Below are 24,152 nucleotides of genomic sequence, written 5' to 3'. Positions count from 1 at the left end.
ATTAAAGGAGTTTTTATATTGAATACTAAAAGTAGTAGTTAATAATCACTGGAGCTATCCATCAACTTGCTTTTGAGTAGCCGTGCATGAAGTACTTTTCAATAAAATCTATTTTTGGAATCTAAAACATTTTTTGGGGAAAAAAATCAACTTTTATCTAGGCCAAAAAAACTAAGCTAAAAAATAAAAAACGGTCAATAAATATTTTACCAAAAAATGTCAATATTAATATAGATATCACTAAGTATTGTTCACCTTTTTTGTAAAAAAAAATTCGAGTATAATTGATAATTCCCATAAGCAAAGGACTAGCTGGCGATGGATAGGCTTATCCAATCTCGATCCACGTGGCACCGGGTAAATGAATTCCCAAATCTGCTGGTGACGTGGCATTTTGTGGCCAACTGATAATATAGTCTCTCACCACAGAACCCAAAGAGAAGAAAGTAAGGAAGAAATAATATCAACCATGGCTTCTCTGGCAACCTTAGCTTCAGTCCAACCGGCATCTGTCAAGGGCCTCGCCGGAAGTTCCCTTTCTGGAACTAAGCTCTCTATCAAGCCGTCCCGCCAGAGTCTTAAACCCAGAAATTTCAGGTTCCGTGCTGCATTTTCTCTGCTTTTTTCATTTCATATGAACTAGCAAACGAAAAGTAGGGGGAAAAAACTTCGAGGATCGAATTACTGCCATTAATTTATTCCCAAATGTATTTTATTATTAATCGGATTCTGATTGTAAGTTTGTGCGCAAATCATTAGGAGTGGAGCTGTGGTGGCCAAGTATGGTGACAAGAGTGTATACTTTGATTTAGAGGATATTGGCAACACTACTGGGCAGTGGGATTTGTATGGATCTGATGCCCCTTCTCCTTACAACCCTCTTCAGGTTCGTCTCTACAATTTCTTCATTTTCTTCAAGCTATGGTGACATTGGTGAAAACTTGAACATGGACAATTCCAAAATTGGAAATACTCCTCCGATCCTTAATGTAAGACCCATTTAACTAATTTGATTAGATTAAAGAAGTTAAGTAAGTTATTTAATTATAAGAAAAGTGACATATTTTTCCTAAAACACTATAATCATCTTTTTTAATACCTCCTCTCTCTCTTCTATTTGATTATGGTCGAAGAAATATTTATAGGGGTAATTTAGAGAAAATTGATAAATATGATACATGGGTCTTATATTTAGGACCAAAACCAATTCAAGAATTGAGTCCTATATTAAGCACCGGAGGAGTACAACTTAAGAATCTGAATTAAAAAAAAAAAAAAGATCTTCAGAATTAATAATTATGCATATGATACAAGATGCAAGTGGCATAGTTTAGAAAAATTATGTTGACCTTAGTTCGGATAGTTGATTAATAATGCGAGATTATCTTGACTAGAGACACAAGATTCCATTATGACTAGTTTTGTTTCACTGAGAAATTCTGTAGTTATGCGGTCATGTGAGAGAGTAATACATAAGGGGATGAGACTTTGTAGGTATTTTGTGTGTGAAACTCAGTTTCTCTATTTATACTCTTCAATTTTTCCGTTTCTCTCTATATTATGTGCAATCAAATTTTTAATTACAAGGGACCTGATATGTGTCTGATATTTCACTTGGCTGTTTTTAATTTTGTTGTGTCTTTGTGTGTGAGCATCCGTTGCTATTTTGAATGATAGGCGGGTCATGGCATGTTAATAAACTTGAGATTTAGGTGAGAAATTTCATTTCTACATATCCATTATGATTGGATACTTCACTAGTACGAGAAATTTTTGGGGAATCACCATCTAGTTCCCAAGATGAATCCTCAAAATCAATTAGCAGCAGTTTTGGTTGTAGTTAGACTACGTACCTAAGAACTTCTTAACATACAAAGCCATTGCTTTTCATTTTCACTGGGTAGCTTGTTATGTGTTAAATTTCAACTTGATCATCTGACCATACATCTTAACGAATCAAAGATTACTCTGCAACAAACTGAGTCTTATTCTTCGACATGGATTTGCAGAGCAAGTTCTTTGAGACATTTGCTGCTCCATTCACAAAGAGGGGATTGTTGCTCAAGTTCTTGATATTGGGAGGTGGCTCTACTCTCGCATACTACAGTGCCACAGCTACAGGTGATGTTCTTCCAATCAAGAAGGGCCCACAACTTCCACCTAAGCCTGGTCCACGTGGCAAGATCTAAGCTAGTTTCTTCTGGTTGAATTTATCTGTTACCATCTTGTGTACTTATGTTCAACTCTGCTATTCAAAGATGTTAATCTCCAGTCTAATTGAATGGCATATTGGCGTTGCTCTAATTTTTAATTGAAGCAGAGACCTGTTAGTTTGGACTACTCGATCGTGATTTTAGTGTGTAAATCTGGGGAACCATGCCCCTTGGGGGAAGACTAAGTACTTTTTATTGCCTTAAGATTTTGAAACATCTTACCTTTACCGACAGAGCAAAGAGACCTTGAATGATAAGTTGTGTCCATGCCAAAAAACTCGATTTAGATACAAGAAGAACAACTCTTCAAACGAACGCTTCATATTTTATAGGCCCATATCCAACTTTTGCTTACTATTCATTGTTTTCGCTTCATGCAGTGATCATAAATATGGCAAACAATCGATATTGAATATAAAGTATAAAATCTACAATATTTACGACCAGTGAACAATGAGAACTTATTTTTTGAAGCTCTATTCAATGCATGGAGAAATATGTCTAGTTTTATCAAAGTTGTGTGAGACACGTTACCCTATATTGACTGAAGGATTCTAAGATAATACAGGACAGAAAGGGGAACCCCCCCCCCCCCAAAAAAAAAAACAACTTTGTGAAATCATCAGAAATCACAATTTGGTAGCTACCAGACTACAAATCCTTCTTATGCAGAGGATATCATATCTGACAATGCCTCGGACCCGACGATTTTGCTTGTTCAATCCTATGTACAAAAACGAGCAATGAATAATCAAGGCTTCGCCTCCCCCCATACTTGTTTTTCCCTGTCATCTTTCTCCTCTCTCAGACACCTGTTCATCTATGATAATCTTTAAAATATTCTCTCTCTCTCTCTCTCTCTCTCTATCCTTAATGGCGAGACGTTGGGCTTCTCACACCTCCCAAATTCTCGAGGTAGGACACTTTCTTGGTGGCTATGTTGGGAAGCTTCTGAGTCTTTGCATCAAGGTCCTTAATGAAGTCTTCTGAAACTTGTGAATCCTTCTTCATGTCTGAGTCACCTTGATCAGCTTCCCATCCCATGAAATCTAATAGTGTCATTGAACCAGGAGTTTCCGTACCATTCTTTTCTGTCTCTTCTTTAGGAGTTCCAAAAGATTTCGCAACTTGTGGTGAGTTTCTGCTAACGCTCTTTCTTCCTGATTGTGATGAAACTTGCCGATCTGCATGGAGTACATCGTCTATTCTTGATAGTACTGTAAATGCCAAACTTTCCAGAATTCTTGAATAGCTTTCTAGAACAGCTTGCCCTACATCCTGGCATGACAATAAACACATCATTAAAAAACCTTCTCCTAAGCAGCCTAGACCCTAACATGCAGAAGGATCTTCTAGAGTTCTTAATTATAAAGAAGTAGTAGAATTTGGAGACCTACTTTCTCTTTTTCCTCTCACTCAATCTTTCTTCTTTTTTCTCCCTGAACTCTTTAAGAAATTTACAATAAAAATTTATAAAACATCTAGACTCTGTAGAAAGGAGTAGGGATGGAACTAGGTTGTACCATTTAGGGGCAGCCGCCCCCTCCTAATGTTCTCAATTGCGTGTATAATGCATTTAGTAAACATCAATGCTCAGTAAAAATTATGCATCTGGCCCCTAAAATTCTATGCTTGCCTCTCCTAGTTATCAAAATTTGTAACTTCCACCCCCTTTGCCGTTTCTTCCTGGTCCATTCCCGGAAAGGGGACATGTCTAACATATGGCAGAAACGGGGAATATAACTGAAGATGCCAGAAGTACATGTTCTTACCCCATTGAATTGGATTTTGCTTATATCTAATGTAGATTGAGGGATCCCGGGGAAACGATGCTTGATGAGAATCAAGATACTTTCTGCCCTCTCTTCAAAAAGTTCTCTTTTTTCTAGACTCACAGCAGAACTCCAAGACGATTTGCTATCTTTCTGGATCATCTTCCTCTTCCAAATTACTATGGATGCCTCCATTCTGTTCTTGAGATCCAGAATCTTATGTTCTGATGACAAGTCAATTCCCATTAGGAATTGGTCTGGATCAAAAAATTCATCGGTGATGCTCCGATAGATTGAGTCCCCAAGACTTGCTCTCCCATTCTGGAAAAAAGAAAATTAGAACACGTTGCGGGGAATTTAGAGAAGAGATGAAAACATTGATCTTACCTTTGGTAAGGATTCAATATAGCTTTCAGGGATCTCCATTTCTGATAGAACTTGAGCATTTATGGCCATTGCTGCTTTAAGTACTTGGTTCACACAATCTTTCTGATACTGCAGAAATTTTCGGGCACCATCAGATAAACCCTCTGGTGGAACCTTGACTGTAGGTAACCACCATTTATCATCATTTTTTGACTTCTTATCTCCGTCGTCAGCGTCTCTTGATACATAATAGAACTCCTGTTGTTCTTTGAAGTTGTCTAGGCAATCCTGTTCATAATCAATTATTAATAATGAAGTTATTATTGAACATTCTCAACCCGAGAGGGATGAATATGAGCATTGTGAGGTTTGAGGTCTTACGAGAAGCATTGCATCTAGCTTGCGCAAGGCAGGGATATTCATGTGGAGATCTGTTCGTTGTCTTGTTGTCATGATCTGTTTCAACCAAAGTTCTTGGTGATATAGCCAGTGACACTGAGGGCAGGGAAAAAATAGAGAGAGAGAGAGAGAGAGAGAGAGAGAGAGAGAGAGGAATAGGGCTACCTCCATGCTTGAGCCATCCTTGGATTTTTGTTGTGAAGGAACCATTTCAACGATGTAATCAGTAACTGATAGAAGCCAGTCAATTTCCTTTCTCCATCTTGCTTTCCTTTCTGCCGGCATTGGCTCTAGGCGTCTTTGCTCACCAAATATTGAAGCTGCACTCTCAGAAAAGAATTATCAAATACTCGGACAATGAATCTGAATGTTCTTGCTAGCAATCCCAAAAAAATTGAATAGGAGAAAATTCAATTCAATGTACCTGCAAGGTTTGTGAATGCATTTGACAAGGCCAAAGCAGAAGAAACACCCTTTCCTCCACCAGACATATCCTCACCTAATAGTAGTTTTGCAAATCTCTCCTTCATCTGTTCCATTTCTGAATTAAACCCAGCCGTAAATGTCCAAGTTATAGGCAAATTCAGCGCAGTTTATCCACAGAATTTGAAGGGAAAAAGAAAAGGAAATGAATGGTAATATATGCATAAAGATTAAAAGTTGTGCATGAACCTTGAAGGAGCTTTTCTCTGACTTCTTTGATTGCTTGCTCTTCTCTGATCTTTTGTGATCTCATACGTCTATCTAATGCATTCCCAATTTGGTTATCTGGATTTGATCCTCTTGATGATGCTTCTTCTGTAGGATCTAAAATGCTTGCACTCTCAACACTTAGACTCTTTGCATGCCTCCCAGGGAGATCAAACATGCCTTTGAAATTGAAGAGCTTGGACCTGTAAGTTTCCTGCTCTTCTGGACGACCCATTTTCTTAAAATCTTCACCAAGGAAGACTCTTCAAGGGACGATGGTGAATTAGGAAGAACAGAACATGGGGTTTGCGAGAACTGTTTGGGAGATAGTATGAGAAGGAAGAAAGAAAGAAAGAATACCTTTTCTTCTTCTTCTTCTTGTGATTTTTTCTTGAGAGAGAAGAGGAAAATTCAGGAGAGAAGCTAGAGTTTGGCAATGAAGACCCAAGATTTTTTTAGCAGGTTGCCTGTTAAGAATTTGACAGAAAGTTTGGAGGTGATTGTTTGATGGAATTTCCTTATTTTTGAGTTTAGGGTTTAATAGAACGTGGGGTGCATGTTGTAATGAGGGAGATGGGTTTAAGAGTGCGGGGGGGAAAAAAAAACAGAAATTTGCATTATTTTATGTGTCTGAGAGGGAATCTGTTTTGCTTAACATGTTGGATGGTTGAGGTTCTAATTTGAAGGTCAAAGGTTGCTAAAGACCAGGAAGACAGATGTATATTTCTAGCCATTTCCAACCCAACAAAAACAAGTTTATATATCTCAACACTATGTTATTCTTAATCAAATCAGTTTCTCCATATGTCAAAATTTAACAAGAAGCACCTAAAAAGTAAAAACTAGAATCAAGTTTTTAATTTTTTTGGGGTCCTACCAACCTCCTAGAAATGGACGATGCTTGGCCCTCGGAAGAAAAAATAATTAAAAGATATTTCAATGATATAAGTCCAAAATATTCTGTTGGATTTTGCACTAAGGTGAGAGAATCTTGGGACCAGTATCGTGGGTTGTAGTTTTGCCACACAAACTAGATTCTGTTTACTAGATTTGATTATCCCATTTTTTGAGGAGGAGAAGAAAACTGTTAAATATCACTCGTCTTTAGGAATCTCAATTAGTGGGGGAAGGAAAATTCTCGTCTTCCTGATTTTTTTTCTTTGTTAGTTTCTCATCAATAAAAGAAATGGTCTTAAACTAAGAAATTCTAAATCAAAGTGAAAATAACAACCCAAGGTCAAATGCTTGTGGTATTGTTGTAGTTTTTTAGCTATGATTCTGCAAATATTAAATTAATACCCTGTCTGCATAAAATAAACTAGTAAAGCAACTGCATTCAATACACTACTTTGAATTATTTATGTTGAGGAATTCAAAAAACTGGCTTATAATATTGAGGCCAGATCATCTCAGAATGATCTCATCATCAAGAAAGAAAGAAACAAACGAATTTGTGCTAGGAGAGCAGAGAAATATATAAAAACTCCAATAGATGAAAGCAGAGGAAGCATCAGCAATGACACAAGATTCTCCAATAGATGAAAGCAGAGGAACCATCAGCAATGACACAAGATTGCTCTGTTTTTATGCTCTTTATATCTCTAAACCACGATCAAACAACTGTCTCGCAATATTAGCAATCACATCATGATTTCGGAGTCCAAACGCGACGCTAACCCTGGTTTGGTGAAGGGAAAATTGCAACAATGTTCCACTCAATAGAATTAAATACAAAAAAGTCTTTTAAAATCATCAAATTATTCTAAAATCTTAAAACATCTTATTGTGAGATATTTGATTTATTTAATTATCAAATTGTCCTTTTTTTTTAAGTATGTATTAATAATTGACAGCAGTCATTAACAACACAAAGTGTAACGATTATCAACGTGGTAGGTATTTTTTTTTTAAATGAAAAGATGTATTAATGGCAAAATATTTACAGAGTCAAGACAGAACAAAAAACAAATAAAAGGAACAGTAAAACTTGAAAATCAAAAGTCACTAGCTGCTGCTTCTGAAGTCTTGCTTATACGGTTTGCCAATGCAATGACTTCATTTACAACATGGTGAGCTTGGAATTCTTCGTGATCGAAGAGTTTCCGGTTCCAAGTTGCCCAGAGTCTCCAACAGAACAGTCCAAAGGTCACGCACCATAGCGTATTGCTCATTCTCTTGCCAAGATTGTCTTGGAGCCAGTCGTTGATCGGTGTTGTCATGAACGTGTGGAATTTATCAGATGAGACAATGAGACTCCAACATACGGCTGCAAAGTCGCATCAATGTAGCACATGGTCAATATCCTCTCTGCCTGAATGGCAGAGCTCACATTTGTTATCTTGGGTCATATGTTTGCATTGTCTTTCAGAGTTGGTTAGTAGTTTGTTGCTTAAGACCAGCCAGAGGAAGGATCTAACCCTTTGTGGGCCTAGCTATTTCCAAGCTAAATTCCAGCATCTTCGGCTTTTGCTCCAATTCTCCATGCTATGTTAACAATGTATTTTCTCAGCCTATTACAAAAATAGAATGTATAAATTGTCAATATTCATCGTGATAGTTGTTAATTTTTACATCTTAAATTGTTGATGACTGCACTTTTTAGTTATCAATGCATATTTTTTAAAAAAAAGATAAGAACAATTTAATAATTAAATAAATAAAATCTCTTATAATAAGATCTCTTAAGAGATGATTTTAATGAATTTTTTTGTATTTAATTTTTTTAGGCAAGACTTTATTGCAATTTTTCATAAACAAACTATAGGGGAAAACAAAACTTCTGCAAAAATATAGGGAAAAACAACTTTTCCAAAGGGGAAAAAGATGATTCTCTCTCCGGTCAAAAAAAAAAAAAGATGATTCTCTCTCCGCACACTACCGGGAAAAAAAAAAAGACCTCCAAAGAACAGAACACATGATTGAGCATTCAAGTACAGAGTGGGGTGACACTTGGATCCTTCTGCGGCAGCAACGGACAAAAAGAGTGTTTTGAGATTAACTTGTTATTGTTAACGATTATTGATTATTGATTTACCGATATTATCATCGTACTTTGAGTCCTTCTTAACAAGTGATGATATAGTCAACGCTAGTTTGTTCTAACGGATGAAGTCTCGAATGTTGGTTCTGTTGCCTCTTTGAATTTTGAAAGTCGCACTGTCATGGCTGATCTTGTGAATTAAACCTGGAAGCTCACTTTCTGGGCAAGCAACTCATAACTCCTTTGACTTAGATTCTTGTTAATACTTAAATAAAAAATAAAATCTAGCCGTTTTGATCCTGTATTGAGTGGCCCAAATTCAGCTCAAAATCTAGCCGTTTTGACCCTGTGATTTTATGGCATCAGCCAAACATATGAGCTTTGCATTGCGTGAGAATTTAAAACCCAGTGATTGCGCCTTTGATTAACTTGTAGAAATGAGAAATCCGTGTGGGGATGCAAATTGAGAGATAGGAAATACAAGGGAGAGGAAACATTAAAGAGAGAAGGGGCTTCCAAGTTTCAACGATGGTGATCGATGGAGACGAGTGATTGCAGAGAAGTTCGTTGTTCATATTGCTGGGATGTGAGAGAGAGTGTGTAATAATTGACCCGTTAACAACTACTCCACTCGTCAACACCGTCCTCTCCAAGACTGCAACTACCACCTCGTAAACCCTAAGCCTGACCGGAAAATGGAATCCATCAGCGTTCTAATGCCTCGCCCTACTTTCCCCTACTTAGAGGAACAGCTCGACGGGCGCTTCAAGCTATTCCGCCTCTGGGACAATCGGACTGAGATCCAGTTCAACAACGACAGTGCAATTGCCAACTCCATACGCGCCGTCGTTGTGAACTCCGTCGACGGCGCCGACGCGGATCTGATAGGCAAGTATCCAAATCTTGAGATCGTGTCGTGCTATGGCGTAGGGGTCGATAAGATCGACACGAGAAAGTGCGCAGACAAGGGGATTCGGGTGACCAACACTCCGGATGTGTTGACTGATGAGGCGGCAGATTTGGCCATCGGATTGATTTTGGCCCTCTTGAGGAGGCTGTGTGTGTGTGATCAGTACGTTAGAAGTGGAAAATGGAAGCGAGGTAACTTCAACCTCACCACAAAGGTAGTATGAAAGCATCTTATATTCTGATTTCTGTGAAACTGATCATGAAATCTTCAGCTTTTTGCCTTTGTTCCATTTTCAGTTCCTCTTCTTCCTTCAAAAGTACTCCCACTTAACCATCGACAGTGATTGTGATGAACATATCTCCGTGCCATAATTTGGCATACAAATTATAATGCTCGTAGCCCAAACCCATTATCACCTAAGAAGATTAACAATTCAAGACTCAATCATGCAAGTTTACTTGAAGTACAAATCTAGTTGAGAACTTGTTCTTTTAACTAATAATCCCCACCACCTCTCTCTACTCGTAAATCATATTTCTTTCCGGCAGTTCTCTGGTAAAACAGTTGGCATTCTTGGACTGGGAAGAATTGGCAAGGCAGTTGCTAAGAGAGCTGAAGCATTTGACTGCACAATATGCTACCATTCAAGAACAGTAAAGCCAGAGTCCAAATACAGGCATGCTAAAAGATTCCGGTCCTATTCTCATGAACCCATATTCACTAGTTCCTTCCTCAAAAGTTGAGGCTAGGAAGAACAAACTGTGTAACTCATAAGCCGTGCATGACATTTAGTACTTTTGACAGCTTGACTCCTAAGCTTTTGCTATGTCAGGTACCATCCAAGCGTTGTGGAGTTAGCATCCAACTGCGACATACTCGTGGTGGCACGCTCGCTCACAAAAGAAACAGAACATATTATAAATGGTGAAGTGATGAATGCACTTGGTCCTAAGGGTGTTTTGATCAATGTTGGAAGAGGGAAGCATGTTGATGAAGCAGAGCTGGTATGTGCACTGCTTGAAGGTCGCTTGGGTGGGGCTGCACTTGATGTGTTCCAAGACGAGCCAAATGTGCCTCAACCATTGTTTGGGTTGCAAAATGTTGTTCTTACACCTCATATAGGAAGTGCCACTGTAGAAACTCGCACTGCCATGGCCGACATTGTCATTGCAAACTTGGAGGCTTACTTTCTGGGCAAGCCTCTTTTGACTCCATTCCTTTAATTACATGCAATTATGTCCAAGACTTCTTTTTTCCCCCCTTTAATTGAAAAAAAGCAAGTTGTTTTTGTTTCGAAACAGTACCTGCTCAATATGATCATTATTATCCATCTAGTTTAAGTATTGAGAAACTCGCCTTGTTTATGGAAGAAGAATATGATCATCTATACAACTCGGTATGCTTTCTTAACGAATAAAGTGTTTAAATGTCATGGAGTATCCATAAAGGACCACTTACCATCTAAAAGTTTTTTTTTTTTTACTTTTATATGTTCTGAAAGTTTTATTTTGTAGTATTTTTATGTCAAACCGTTAGGTGCTGGATTTTTTTCGTGGATACTTCCATAGAATTTAAACATCTTGTTCTTTTTTTCTAATCACATTCCAACATAATATGAAAGTACTTAAAAATAATGTTTGTTAAGAGTAAAAATGAAAATTGATGGAAATTTAAGACAATTTCTTTTGAGTAAGAAATTTAAGACAATTTTATCACTTAGTTTTGGTAAGTTAATTTAAAGTAACTTAAAATATACTTGTAAATGAAACAGGTCATATCCGACCGTTGGAACTTAATTGACAACAAACGTCTCCCTTGAAGCTTTTTTAAGTGTAAGGTTGTGAATAACCTTTTGTACATAGTAATAAATAAATAAAAATTAAATGTCATTTGTATGGGTGTCATTGACTAACATCGTAGTGGATTGATAGGGTTCATATAGTCTTCCTTTATGTTTCCCCTTTCAGTAAAGAATTGGTACTGTTAAAGATAATTACTTTTATCTGCCTCTTCATGTTGAATCAGATTTGCATATCCATCCCAACACTTCAAAAACAAAAAGAACAAAACACCATTTTGAGTGAACACGTTTGAGCGTATGACTTAGGAATAATAGGTTGGGTCATCAAAATTTTGACTTTAGTCTAATATCCTGCCTAATTAATTAATTGATTACTTTTTACCAACATATCCAACCAAATTTTATATGCATAATTCAACTTTTTAATCTTATCATTATTGTGCCCTCAAAAAAAAAAAACAGAGAGAAATAATATGCTGGCTATGGAGTTCGAACTCACGCGCAACTTTATGTGTAGAAGATCTTAAGTCTTCCCCTTTAACCTCTCAAGCAAACCAGCAGATACAAATTATGTCCTGCCTGATTAATTAATTACTTTTACCAACATATTTGACCAAATTTTATAGGTATAATTCAAATTTTTAATTTTATTATTAAGCCTTCCAAAAATTAGGAGAAAAAATGTGTTGGCTATGGGTTCGAACCATTATTATGCTTTTCAAAAATTAGGAGAAATTATCTGCTGGTTGTGGGGTTCGAACCCACGGGCAACTTATATGTAGAAGATCTTAAGTCTTCCTCTTTACCTTGTCGGGCAAACTAGCGAATATAAATTATGTCCTGTCCAATTAATTAATTACTTTTGACTAACATGTCCAGCCAAATTTTATATGTATAATTCAACTTTTTAATCTCATTATTGTAGTTCCCTCCCAAAATTAGGAGGAATAATGTGCTGTTTGTGGAGTTTGAGCAATTAATTTATTACTTTTTACCAACATATGCCACCAAATTTTATATGTATAATTCAACTTTTTAATCTTATTATTGTTTGTGCCCTCCAAAAATAAGGAGAAATAAGGTGATGGCTGTGGGGTTCAAGCCCATTTGTAACTTATGTACAAAAGATTAAGTGCCTGTTTAGAATGGTTTATTTCGGGTCATAAGCAGCTTATTTTGAGGAGAAGTTTGATTGAAAAATGTGATCCTGTTTGGCGCAGCTTATGGGCTATTAAACTTGAGGACCGAAAGCTGGGGCAACTGTGCGTTTAAAAATAAGTTGTGGGAGGGAGTTTATTTGAAGGGCTTATAGATCATTGTCTGTTTCAGAATTATTCTCTTTTTATTTTTCTTTCACTCCTCCCATTATTCCCTCATTATTCACTCTCTCTTTTTTCGACCAGAGCTCATTAAACCCACGACCCGTCTTTGCGGCTGGATGAGCTCTGTTGCCTCCTCGCCAGAAGCTCCGTCACTTGTGAGCCGTGAGCTCCGTCGTGTTTGCCTTGCGAGCTAAAGAGCAAACTCCTCTTCATGATTCGGGGTGTCGATCATGGTTTGTGGGTCGACCAGGGGTGTGCATGAAGCCCAGAAGCCCGCTAAGCCCGTCCAAGCCCGAAAAAAAATTGCCCAGCCCAGTCCGAAAAAGAATGGGCATCTTTGGGCTGGGCATTTCATGGGCAGGACATGCTGCCCTACCCAAGTTTTATATATATATATATATTATAATTTATGAAATAATATTAATATATTACTTTTTTTACCCAAAAAAAAGTTATCTCCCTCCTCTTTGCAATTTAATTTATTATTGTCACATGTCTGTTAGTTTTCCATTTTAGGGGATTTAATTCTTTTAAAGAAGCAATAGTATTTTGCTTTTAACTTGTTCCTAGTGAGCTTTATTGGGTATATCCTATTATGTGTTGCTGTTGTAATGTTGGCTATTTATAAGTCAGTCTTCCCCTCTATGCCATTAACAACTTTCTTTGTTAGAAAATATAGTTCATACATTATATATTTGTATAAATCAACAATTTGAAATATTTATACAAGATAGAAAACAAGCTTGGAGTAAGAGATGGAAAAGAAAATTGGGTTTTAATTATCTGAATTACATGTTTTATTTTTTATTTAATTCATATTTAGTTATTTTGTATTAATTTTTTATGAACAAGTCATATGATGGAAAGAAATCTTTTAGTTGTATGGACTGCTAACTACATTGTATCGCATAATAAGTATTTGCATATTAAAAGTGGTTATATTAAATTATTATAAGATTTTTTATTTTTCTTTTTTACAATTATTTTCACCCTATTTTTATATGGTCTATATTATTACTGTTAGCCCATGGCTTCAGTTTTAATATCCTTTTGCAATCTTTTAGGTAACATTTAATTTTTGCCACTTGAATGGATAATCAAGCTTCTATTATATCGCCATCCCTAACCTTCAATGGAATATCTCAATGTGCTTCAACCCCTCTTCAATTTTTTCAAATGTTTTATTCTTTTCTCAACTTTCTAGAGATTGATGCGAACCGTTTGAATTTCAAATATTTAATTACAATCTTGAGAGTTGTTTTGTTCTAAATGGATTATGAATACTATTTATTTGGATATTTGTTAAGACTTGTTTTGAATTATTTCTAGATAATTTCAATGTGTGAAAATATAAAATTATGAAATGTAATTTTCAGTTACGGACGAAAGTTTTTTTACATGTGATATCGTCAAGTCATCACCATTTAGGCAGCGAAGCCCGCCCTGCCCAGCCCGCTCATGCCCAGCCCAAAATAGTTAGGGCTTCTATGGGCAGAGCCGGGCATCGGGCTGCATTTTACTTTGGGCTGGGCATCGAGCAGGGGTCTTGCCCTGTCCAGCCCTACCCATGTGCACCCCTAGGGTCGACTGTATTTTTTCTCCCTGTTCTGTGATGAAGTTAAAGTCAAGATCTTTGAAGTGTGCAGGATGCGATGAATTTTTGTTTGGGAAAAAAATTCAATAAAACACCTATTGCCTGTAAGCAATCTCACTCAGATGCCACATGGATGATTTTTTGCCAAAAGTTTGCTTAGTCTACAAAATACAATAATTTTTTATGATTTCTCTAATATTTTAAAATTTAATTCAATCATTCAATTTCACTTCTTCATATTAAATTAATTTAAATTTATTGTATTATGTAAATTTTTTTTATCATGTTTCAGTTTATATTTACAAAAAAATTTTATGATTTCTCCAAAGTTTTAAAATTTAATTCTTTCATTAAATTTCATTTCTTCATATTAAATTAATTTAAATTTATTGTGTTATGTAAATTTATTTTTTATCATATTTTATTATTTATTAAAACTTATACACATTTTAGTAATTTTATGAACAAACTTACTTTTATTCAATCATAATCCAAATAACTTTTTACCAAATCTAACTTTTACAAATAAACTTTTTAAACTCCAATTCAAACACAAGTCACCTTTCCAATTTAGCTTTTTTCTAATATTATATTTTTAAAAGTCAGATTGAAAATAAGTTATTTTTTTTTTACGGTTAATCCAAACAGACTCTAAATCTTTCCCTTTAACCTCTTTGGCAAACTAACAGGTGTAAATCAATGTCCAAACAAATTGATCTCCATAAATAAACAGTTTTTTTTTTTAATATGATGTTCAATCCATAATTTTCTTTAAAAACAAAGACCCGCTCGGAACGAAGAATATAAAATTGTAAAACTTATTGATAATTTTATTTTTATTTTTACATAATATCAAAATTGTTATTGGAGGTCATTGTTCCTAGAGCTGTTCAAAAGTGCAACTTGTAAGTTCGAATTATGCAACATTTCAAATATATTGCTTCGACTACGATGATTGTACTTATTGACTAAAAACATTAAATCAAATTAGTCAAATGAAAAACCACTGGCCGTCCATAAGCCGCATTCTTCTAAATTTGTGGGTAAAATGTAAGTGTATATTGCATAAAATGAAAAAAATGTAAATTTATAAGAAAAAGGGGCCGAAATGCCATTTCATTTCATTTCATTTTTTTCAAAAAGGTACCAATTTATTAAAAAAAAACTAAATAAATCACGTTTTTTATTCAGCTAAAAGAATGAATAATGCACGTTAAAGTCAAGAAGAACAGAGTAGCCAAGCTTTACGCGTCATTGACCTCAGCCTGCTTCTTCGAAGACGCGCGGAACAGAGGACGGTGCATCCCCCCAATCTGGGGTCCCACCTTAAGAAAAAGAAACCATTTAGGCCGTGCCTCTATATAACCACCCCACCTTCTCTCTGTGTTCCCATCGTAATCCCATTTCAAGCTCCTCTTTTTGTTGTTTGGTATCTCCAGATTTTCCTTCAGGTAATGATCAATTCTGATGAGTCCCCATCTCTCTCTCTCTCTCTGTGTTTCTTTTTGTCCCACTATTTGCTTGCTGGGAAAGTGTTCGAATTCGTAGCAAACTGGGAAGTGTGTCGTTCACTATTGGTCTGTTGCCATTAATATTGCTTCATTCTGCAACTTCGACTCTCAGTGATTGCGCATAGATTTAGCTGTTTCGATTCCTTCTTCATTTTTCTTGCACTTTATAATGTCGATGGCTCTCCGTTCCTGTGGTTTTTATGGCGCAGATAAAGAAAAAGGATAGGAGATGACGTCAGTTTCAACTTTGAATCCTAATGCTCCTCCCTACATTCCTGCCGCGTTCCGCCAAGTGGAAGATTTTTCTGCAGAATGGTGGCAACTGGTGACAACATTTCCCTGGTACCATGATTACTGGCTCAGCCACCAGGACGAGGAAGGTTTTTATGAGCATGAATCAGACAGAAATAGCGTCACTGATTTGCTGCCTGATACATTTGATCTTGACGTCACTGAAGATTTCTTTGTTCACTATTCTGATTCTCAAGGTAAGATAGACCACCTTAAGCGATAAATTTGGATTGCTTAAACTTGGAAGTCTGACACTTGTCGAACTCATGATTCAGAGGTAACTGGATCCGTCACTTCAGTTGAAGCAGAGCATGTAGGGAAGCTTCCACCAGCATAAGCACAGGATGACTTCAGCAGCCTGGATGGGTCCTTTAGCTACTTACCATATTATCTGTATCTTTAACCTTTAGTTATTTACCATATTATCTGTATAGGCAAGGGTTCAAATTTCTGTTCAAAAAATTATGGAAAAGAATTGTTCGAAGCTTCATCAAGTGCTATTTTAGGTAAACTTCTAGACGGATGTTTATGAGTAAATCTCGCGCAGCAGAATTCATGAGCTTAATGTTAGAAACATGGATGGAGAAAAATTTTCACGGGTTGATCTAAGTTTCAACGAAAAAAGGCACGAATATCTGATGAAACAGGCCAATGCAATATAAAATATCACCACCCTCCCAAGAATCCTCTCACAGTAAATATAAATTCCAGCCTTACTATTCATCCCCAAAAAAAAAAGGGATTTACTCCCGTGAATTTCATAATTTTTGGCAGCCAAATCAGGGACCGTTATAATAGGCTTTTTACATCAGCCAACTTACTAAAAATATGTACCCTATATTTTAGTCCGTTCACGACACATTGGAAACATGTTACCCAATTTAATGCCTAGGAAGCCTATCAGCACAATAGCATGGCTGTATTGTCTAAATCTCATGTTCCTACAAAATAGGCACAGCAACCGTACTATCATTTCTTTTTTCAAGCAGATATCTCTGCCAGCAGTTCTGGCTCATCTTCAAGGTTTTTCCTTCTCTGAGCTTCAAGTTTAGATTGGCTGCCTAGAGCATCAGAAATGGCTTTCGGTAACCAAAAACCAGGTCTCTCAAGGAAAGTGGCTCGGTCAAGAACCAAGGGCTCTCTCATAGTTACTTCAACGCCATCGTAGGTCCACAATGTCATAGTTGCTTCACCTTTCAGACCTAAAGATAACCAACCTAAACCGGCCGTTGCTATGTCCATGCTATTAACTTCCCAACTGGTTCCCGATGCCTTTATTTCCCTCCCTTGCCATGCGCCTAATTCAACTGTGCGGTCATTGTCAATGGGCGGCTGGAATACCAAAAAAAAAAAAAAAGGATCAAATATTATTTGAACATAGTCTGGAGCTTATTAGTAGAAAGTCCTCTTTCCCGAGAAGGTTTTAATTTTTCCCAACTAAGTTTTTAACTTGCACACAGTAAAGTTACTCTTCTTCTGCATACAGTATATCCAGGCATTGTTAAGAAATGTTTTAAAAAAAGTTAATTTTAAAGCAAAGATGATTTCACCTTTTCTGTGTTCCCATCCCACAAATGTGTCATATACTACAAACCTCGTAATCAAGGAGGAACCAGGAAAAAAAAAATTGCCAGATATACTTGGTACTAAAACCTTGGGATTTACACTAGAATAGAACCCACAGATTCTGTATCAATCCTATCCTATGGAGTGCCAAAGTGAGACGCAAAAAACTAAGTAGGGTGAGGGAATAAAAAAGAGAAGAAACATAAAGTAAATCATTTATAACACATTCCAAGAAATTCATATCAATATTTCAGCAAAACCCTCATATGAAAAAAATTAGCTTTAAAAGCGCCTCTTCCCTGAGACCTAGATTAAGGTTGAAAATTAGCCCAGTTAGCTGTCTTAACAAGAAATATTGTAGTGCAAGCAAGTCAATATAAAATATAAGTATAGGGAGCTGCACTGTTTACAAGCTCACAAACAAAACATAACCCTAACATCATTAGTAATATGTTGATTATCATATTTAGTTTGGCAGAAGAAAAAGAAGATGCTTACCTGCAACCTAACACCAACATGATTCCTCCAAATTTCATCGGCATTTTCTATTTTCCCCAAGTGTAAAGAAACATTAGGTGATGCCCAAACTGTGACATATATTGTTTGAACGGAAGATTTATTAAGATCAAGCCTCATCAAGCCACCAACATGAACAGCCTGCCCTACCTGTAGGTTTAAACTGATATATTAGATTCTGACAGCATCTGCAATATTCAAATATAAGTACTTAAGCATGCACACAATATTAACCTGCCAGTTGCAACAGCTCAAAAGGAAAAAGCTGAGCATGATCAACAGGTCAAGGAAGAGTGCTCATGTTATCTCCAACAAATAGCTCTCTATCTGTGTTCTAGTATAGGAGAAGAGATACTAAGGATATGGCCATGCAGTATTTTGTGTAATATTACAAGCCTACTTTTCATGTGCATATATGCAAGGACAAGGTCAAACAGGCACGATTTATCAGCAAGCTCATCCACAAAAGCTAAAGTAAATAAAACAATGTCGTAGTCATACTTCAGGTATGCAGAGAGACAGGACTGCTTTGCTGCATTTTCAGCCTCTTCGCCATCAACTTAGGACCTAGTAAGCATATTTTCATTTAAGATTTAAAGGGGTAGACTTCTAAAGTAGCAATTAAAATAAAACAACAATTCAATCAGTGCATTTGTTTCTGTTAGTCCTTAGTTGTTGATCTTGCGCAAAGCATACACATAATACATGCAAGAGGAGGAAAAAAAGCATGTTTGTAATAATTCGCGATCGGGATAGAGAACAACAATAGCAACAAGAGACATGCCTTCATCCTGTATGTCCGAGGTCGAAGCTCCTTCCGTATCTCAACCATTTTTTGCTCATCCCTGTTCAATCTCAATGACATTAAATATGGATGCAAGAGCCCTGGAGTGTCGAACATCTTAGCCTTCGCTGACAAAATTCCTCCAATCCTCAAGATCCCAAGCGTCGTCCCAGGAACTGGAGCTTCTGTGAGCTTTGTAACCTTGGCTCCTTCCTTCTTGGCAAATGCATTAATGAGCGTAGACTTGCCTGCATTTTGAGCCCCAATAACCCACACATTCCCACGAGGACCAGCCAATTCTTTTATGAAGGAGAGCAGGTTCCTTACACCTAAATCCTTTCGTGCGCTGACCAAATAAACCCCACTTAACTTGGGTGCTCCGGCAGCCCTTGCACGCTGCCGCACCCATCTATCTAGCCTTGTGGGAGAAACTTGAGATGGAAGAAGATCAACTTTTGTTGCCACAAGAACAAGCTTCGGCAGCTTCTTGCTTAGCTTTGGGTCATCCTTGGTTCTTTCCAGTGCCTTGAATAGTGATTTTGCAGCTGTTCTGGGAAAAGAACCGTCAAAATCAACACAATCCACAACCATGACAACTACACTAGCACTACCGCTACCAGAAGATTTCATGAGCCGGGTAGAAATTAACCTATCAAAATCAAAATCCGGTATTAAATTCTCAGCTGTTTGATTTTTCACCTGCCCATAGTTCCTCAATGAATGGCACCGAGCACAGACTGTAACCTCGTCTTTCATCTTCTCAGACTCCCTAGCGATTTTCTTTTTCTCAGCTTTGGACACTTTCTTTTTCTTAGCCCTATTCAGAGTCTCCTCCGTAATGTTACCATACCCTAACCCTGCTGGAGTAAATCCATCCATGCTCAGCTTATCATCCTCGTCCTCCAGTAATTTAGCTTCCCACTCATCAGAATCCCAATCAATTTGATCTGTCAATCCCCCTTTGATTTCTTCAAATTCATTTTCACTTTCATCCAAAAACCCCACATCGTCCTCATCATCATCTTCAACTTCACCCTCATCGAACCCTTCAAGTTCACCATCATAAAGCACATCGTTCTCATAAGAAATTTCTGCTACTTTAAGCTTCCTTTGTTGATAGTACCCGGGAAGGTTTGGGTCTTTATCTTGCATAAAGACTCCGCAGCCAGGGCAAATAGGTCCATGACTTTCGTCTTCATCTCTGCCTTCGCTAAACACGGGGTTTCTACTGTCTTTCCTGGGAGTGACGATTTTCCCATAATTAGACTGATTATTCAATGCAAAACGAATCGATGGCGAGACTTTCTTAAATCGTTTGCGAGTCTCTGTACGAAATTCTGAAGAAAGATGTTTCAGGCAATGGAATCTCAGCAGGAGAGAGAGTAATTAACGCAAATGAAGAGGATTAATGATATTACCTGAGAAATGAGGGATGCTTGGAAGTAGGTGCTCCTGTATAGTGTTACCGGAGGCAAGCTTCAAACTCAGCTTAGTGGAAGTAGAAGGAACTATTATGGTAGACATCAAGATAGCCATATCGTCCCGGTCCAAACTATCAAGAGAATCAATATCTCAATACATGACAATATATTAAACACTAGCTGCAAGTTCGAGGTGAAATGCGGCTCAGAGTTCAAACTCTCAGATAACAGTGCTTCCAACCAGCAAACGCGCCCGAGTTTATCCCAGTTGATAGATTCTCTTCTTCTGTGCCTTTAGCTTCCGTCATGCCCTGCAAGTACGTCGCTGTCCTGAGGGCGGCAACATTGGGCGGCGTTACCTGCACGTTGAAACTGTAATAGAAGTCGGCGGTTGAGGTGAAGGTCTCCGCCGTTATGTTTAGCGATTGAGGCTAGTCGCGCGAGCGAGAGCGAGAGCTGAGGACAACGATAATGAGATTCAGCAGGTGGCGCGCGAGCGGGAGAGGATAAAGATAAAGGAACAAGGGCTTATATTAAAAAATTAAAAAATATGAATATAAACACCCATTTCGGTTCTTTTTTGGTCTGGTCTAGAAAATTTTTGGGACTAGCCTGTCCTGTCCAGTATCACTGAGACCTTTTTGAGAAAATCTATCACATTTTTATCTCACTCAGTACTGTTTAGTCTGCGGCCCTCCAATGGAATCCATTGGAGTACTTATGACCTGTCCAATGCTCAGTTACCTTGAACAAGAACTCGATAGGCGCTTCAAACTTTTCAAACTCTGGAACTACCCCTCATTCTCTGTTTTCGCACAATCAAGCTCAACTTCAATTCGTGCAGTGGTGGGAGATACTAAAATCGGTGCGGACGCCCAGATGATCGATTCGCTACCCAATTTGGAGATTGTCTCTACGTACAGTGTCGGTTTGGACAAGATTGACTTGACAAAATGCAAAGAAAGAGGGATTAGGGTCACCAACACGCCCGATGTGTTGACGGACGACGTTGCGGATCTTGCTATTGGGTTGGCTTTGGCAGTGTTAAGGCGGATTTCTGAGGGTGATCGGTTTGTGAAGAATGGCTTGTGGAAGAAAGCTGGTTTCGAACTTGGTGCAAAGGTTTGCCTATTTCCCTCTAATTGCGTGAAGTTGCCGCAATGGCAATGGAAATTCATTTGCCTTTTGAAATTGTAGTTTAATTCATTGGTTCTGTGAAAGAACCCTCCCGAGATTATAGTTTCATGATGGATTGGTAGCTTTTCTGTTCAAATTTGTTCGAATAAATGCAGCTTATTATTTCCATATTCGAGCATAATATCATTTTGATTAGAAGATGGTACGTTGTACTTCACTCATTAAAAGATTATCTTTTGGTGTTATTATACTATATTTTGTTAGGGAATATTGACAGAACAATTGAGAAATGGAAAACTCACTGTCATGTATTTTCCTGAATGCCTGCACTATTTCTGAAGTTTGCCTGACCTATAATCTTAACACTGGTGCTTCTAATCTAAATTCTCTTGCAATGAGGGAGGATAGGGAGCTTCTAGCTTTTCAATATCTTCTTCCAGATTTCGTATTGAATTATGTTGTGCATTTCAGTTCAGCGGTAAAGCAGTGGGAATTCTTGGTTTGGGAAGGATTGGTTCAGCAATAGCAAAGAGAGCTATAGCATTTGGGTGTCCAGTTAGTTACCATTCAAGAAGTGAAAAACCAGACACAGGGTATAAGTACTACTCCAATATCTTAGACTTGGCAGCCAATTCTGAAATCCTTGTTGTTGCTTGTGCTCTTACCAACGAGACCTATCACATTGTTAATCGTGAAGTTATCGATGCATTGGGACCAAAAGGCATACTCGTCAATATTGGGCGAGGGAAACACGTCGATGAACCTGAGCTTGTGCGTGCACTAACTGAAGGAAGACTAGCTGGGGCTGGGCTTGATGTGTTTGAAGATGAACCAGAGGTGCCTGAACAGTTATTTGGCCTTGAAAATGCTGTGCTCTTGCCTCATGTTGGGACTGACACGATCCAAACCTGCAAGGCAATGGCGGAACTTGTGATTCAAAACTTAGAGGCACATTTCCTCAACAAGCCACTTCTGAATCCAGTAATTTGATTGAGGTCTATGACTTTAGTTTCTAAAATTTTTAAAATGTTTCCCTTTCCAACATTTCATCACACTGAAAATAGGTTCAAACTAGTATTTCTGGAAATTGGCATGTATCATTCTTAGAAATTCAAGAACTTTGATAGAACATGGATGTAGACGAAAGTTATGTAAAGTTTCCTGAGTGAGAGGTATTAGGTTCACTAGCGTTAATACGATGACTTGATATTTTTCACAACTTAGCGCTAAAGTATTGAAGAATTTGATTGCTGATATCTAAAAAACTTGCATCTTTGGCAGCACATTTACATTATGGGATGTTGACTTCGCACCCAGTTGAAAATGTTTCTCACTATGTATTCTGCAGGAGTTCCCTCTGTATGGGATATTGAGTGGTGAAATTGGTTTCGCACCTGGCAGTAACTGCTATTATTGATGCTTCACCAACTTGCCACATTTTTTTTTTTTTCTAATCAGAAGCTGAAGCAATTTAGGGTGAGCAGCTATTTAGAAAAGCCAATTTATTGATACTTTTTACCATGGATCGGCTTGGATGAGCCGACTCACTTTCCCGAAGACTAAAACGGCCCTATGAACAGTGTTTTGTGTTTTGTGGCTGCAAGGAAGCCGTGGTGGAGCCTTGACATGTGAGAACAGTTATTACAGGAATATTGATATATTATTGATTGATTGCTTGATTGGTGATTGATTTCTCCGCATGAACGGTCTTCATAAGGGTGCTGCACTTATTTTCATGACATTAGAAATGGAAGTGGCTGGCCAGTGAAGATTTTGATGCCTTCTGGTTTACTGTCACAAATTTTTTAATTTTATTTTACTCAATTTTTGGGCCAGGATATTTTTTATCGGACTAGAAATCAGTTGTGATTTAAATGATTTTTTTTCTTATTTTAAAGACAACAGTCGGAAAATTTTCATTGATCCTTCTATTATCCTCAAATCTGATCTGTGTTCCCCATTATCAGATTGAAGGACAGTTACAGTTACAGTCACCGTTACACTATCACAGTCTTTTCAGTTTCATGCTTTTAGAGAAGGCAGAAATTATAATACATTAAGTACTAAACATAATCTTTTTCTGGTATATATCTGTCTTTGAAAATCAGATAAATTTTAGATATGTAGTTGTTAGAGCCAGCTATTCTTCAAAACCCAGAAAGGTCCCTGTGTCACTTTATGTATGTCGTTACACAAAAGAAGCAAGAGGAACTGACCCAAGCTGGCACCCAAGAACAGAGACAAGGGATAGGATGAGAGTATTCCAAGCAGGAAATCGCTGCAACGGGCCAAATTCCTTCGTCTTTTTCTCCCTTCAACTTCTAACAACTCTTAGCCTTAAATGCCCTAATAGCATAACAAGCATGCATTATTAAAACTCTCCATCACTCTCCATGATGACATTTATCCAACTAACTGTTGTTGTTTTTGCCCTTTTTTTTTTAAGTTATTATTTTAGTAGTGACTTGATATTATGACAAGTATTTTAATTTAAGATGAAATTAGTTTTATTGATGATTGTTTTCCATTGCACTTTAATTTATTTGTAAGCGATATTTAAATGATGCGAAGGAAAGATTTCCTGCAATAAGGATCTTCGGCTGATGTAATGCTGATATCACGTTTTGTTTTCCTTTGAAGATACAAGGCCATGAATAATTATGACATATTGGGTTATTCCCATATCTGCCGTCCGTACTATTATATATGTAGTTCTTGGTTGGACACCATTTAGTGGCCTTTTGATTAGATCGTACTGCATGGTTATGTTTTTGGCCACTAAGCTATTCTATTATCTTCTGTACATATCTAACTAATCTGATTATATTAAAAGAATTAAATAATTTAGTTAATTATAAGAAACATAATATATTTTTTTC

At 37.3% G+C, this 24,152-nt stretch overlaps 6 protein-coding genes across 11 annotated transcripts; 4 read left to right on the top strand and 2 right to left on the bottom strand.

Moving 5' to 3' along the window:
• Positions 1 to 442: 442 nt before the first annotated feature.
• On the top strand, positions 443 to 2,340 carry LOC114715444 (photosystem I reaction center subunit VI, chloroplastic). The gene is made up of 3 exons (XM_028900309.1): positions 443 to 597; positions 760 to 886; positions 2,010 to 2,340. The coding sequence occupies exons 1-3, from the start codon at positions 470 to 472 to the stop codon at positions 2,187 to 2,189; spliced, it is 435 nt and encodes a 144-aa protein (XP_028756142.1). The 5' UTR covers positions 443 to 469; the 3' UTR covers positions 2,190 to 2,340.
• A 263-nt stretch (positions 2,341 to 2,603) lies between these two features.
• On the bottom strand, positions 2,604 to 23,471 carry LOC114715439 (rop guanine nucleotide exchange factor 12). 2 transcript variants are annotated; one of them, XM_028900304.1, is made up of 8 exons: positions 23,466 to 23,471; positions 5,423 to 5,532; positions 5,175 to 5,291; positions 4,916 to 5,070; positions 4,733 to 4,807; positions 4,373 to 4,639; positions 3,986 to 4,306; positions 2,604 to 3,491 (listed from the first exon to the last, which is right to left on the bottom strand). In XM_028900304.1, the coding sequence occupies exons 2-8, from the start codon at positions 5,484 to 5,486 to the stop codon at positions 3,084 to 3,086; spliced, it is 1,407 nt and encodes a 468-aa protein (XP_028756137.1). In that variant the 5' UTR covers positions 5,487 to 5,532; positions 23,466 to 23,471; the 3' UTR covers positions 2,604 to 3,083. The 2 variants fall into 2 exon arrangements, with proteins under 2 accessions (XP_028756137.1, XP_028756136.1); XM_028900303.1 differs by lacking the exon at positions 23,466 to 23,471 and having other exon boundaries at positions 5,423 to 6,186.
• LOC114715441 (glyoxylate/hydroxypyruvate reductase A HPR2-like) lies at positions 8,749 to 10,764 on the top strand. Its single transcript, XM_028900305.1, has 3 exons — positions 8,749 to 9,544; positions 9,879 to 10,006; positions 10,163 to 10,764. Exons 1-3 carry the CDS (start codon positions 9,116 to 9,118, stop codon positions 10,551 to 10,553), a joined length of 948 nt encoding a protein of 315 aa, XP_028756138.1. The 5' UTR covers positions 8,749 to 9,115; the 3' UTR covers positions 10,554 to 10,764.
• LOC114715445 (protein EARLY RESPONSIVE TO DEHYDRATION 15-like) lies at positions 15,450 to 16,443 on the top strand. The gene is made up of 3 exons (XM_028900310.1): positions 15,450 to 15,498; positions 15,768 to 16,046; positions 16,125 to 16,443. Exons 2-3 carry the CDS (start codon positions 15,788 to 15,790, stop codon positions 16,184 to 16,186), a joined length of 321 nt encoding a protein of 106 aa, XP_028756143.1. The 5' UTR covers positions 15,450 to 15,498; positions 15,768 to 15,787; the 3' UTR covers positions 16,187 to 16,443.
• On the bottom strand, positions 16,539 to 22,057 carry LOC114715438 (GTP-binding protein BRASSINAZOLE INSENSITIVE PALE GREEN 2, chloroplastic). 4 transcript variants are annotated; one of them, XM_028900300.1, is made up of 5 exons: positions 22,001 to 22,057; positions 20,134 to 20,592; positions 18,716 to 20,052; positions 17,914 to 18,081; positions 16,539 to 17,181 (listed from the first exon to the last, which is right to left on the bottom strand). In XM_028900300.1, exons 2-5 carry the CDS (start codon positions 20,249 to 20,251, stop codon positions 16,831 to 16,833), a joined length of 1,974 nt encoding a protein of 657 aa, XP_028756133.1. In that variant the 5' UTR covers positions 20,252 to 20,592; positions 22,001 to 22,057; the 3' UTR covers positions 16,539 to 16,830. The 4 variants fall into 4 exon arrangements, with proteins under 4 accessions (XP_028756133.1, XP_028756134.1, XP_028756135.1 ...); XM_028900301.1 differs by lacking the exon at positions 22,001 to 22,057 and adding an exon at positions 20,701 to 20,821; XM_028900302.1 differs by lacking the exon at positions 22,001 to 22,057 and having other exon boundaries at positions 18,716 to 20,040; positions 20,134 to 20,822.
• LOC114715442 (hydroxyphenylpyruvate reductase-like) lies at positions 20,836 to 22,714 on the top strand. Of its 2 annotated transcripts, XM_028900306.1 has the most exons (3): positions 20,836 to 21,258; positions 21,745 to 22,268; positions 22,622 to 22,714. In XM_028900306.1, exons 1-2 carry the CDS (start codon positions 20,836 to 20,838, stop codon positions 22,261 to 22,263), a joined length of 942 nt encoding a protein of 313 aa, XP_028756139.1. In that variant the 3' UTR covers positions 22,264 to 22,268; positions 22,622 to 22,714. The 2 variants fall into 2 exon arrangements, with proteins under 2 accessions (XP_028756139.1, XP_028756140.1); XM_028900307.1 differs by lacking the exon at positions 22,622 to 22,714 and having other exon boundaries at positions 21,745 to 22,489.
• Positions 23,472 to 24,152: the final 681 nt, after the last annotated feature.

Source organism: Neltuma alba, unplaced genomic scaffold, assembly GCF_004799145.2.
Source record: "Neltuma alba isolate B1F8T4 unplaced genomic scaffold, ASM479914v2 tig00011591_pilon, whole genome shotgun sequence".
Lineage (NCBI taxonomy): Eukaryota > Viridiplantae > Streptophyta > Magnoliopsida > Fabales > Fabaceae > Neltuma > Neltuma alba.
Note: the sequence above shows the minus strand (reverse complement) of the source record. Positions and strands in the feature narration are given on the sequence as shown.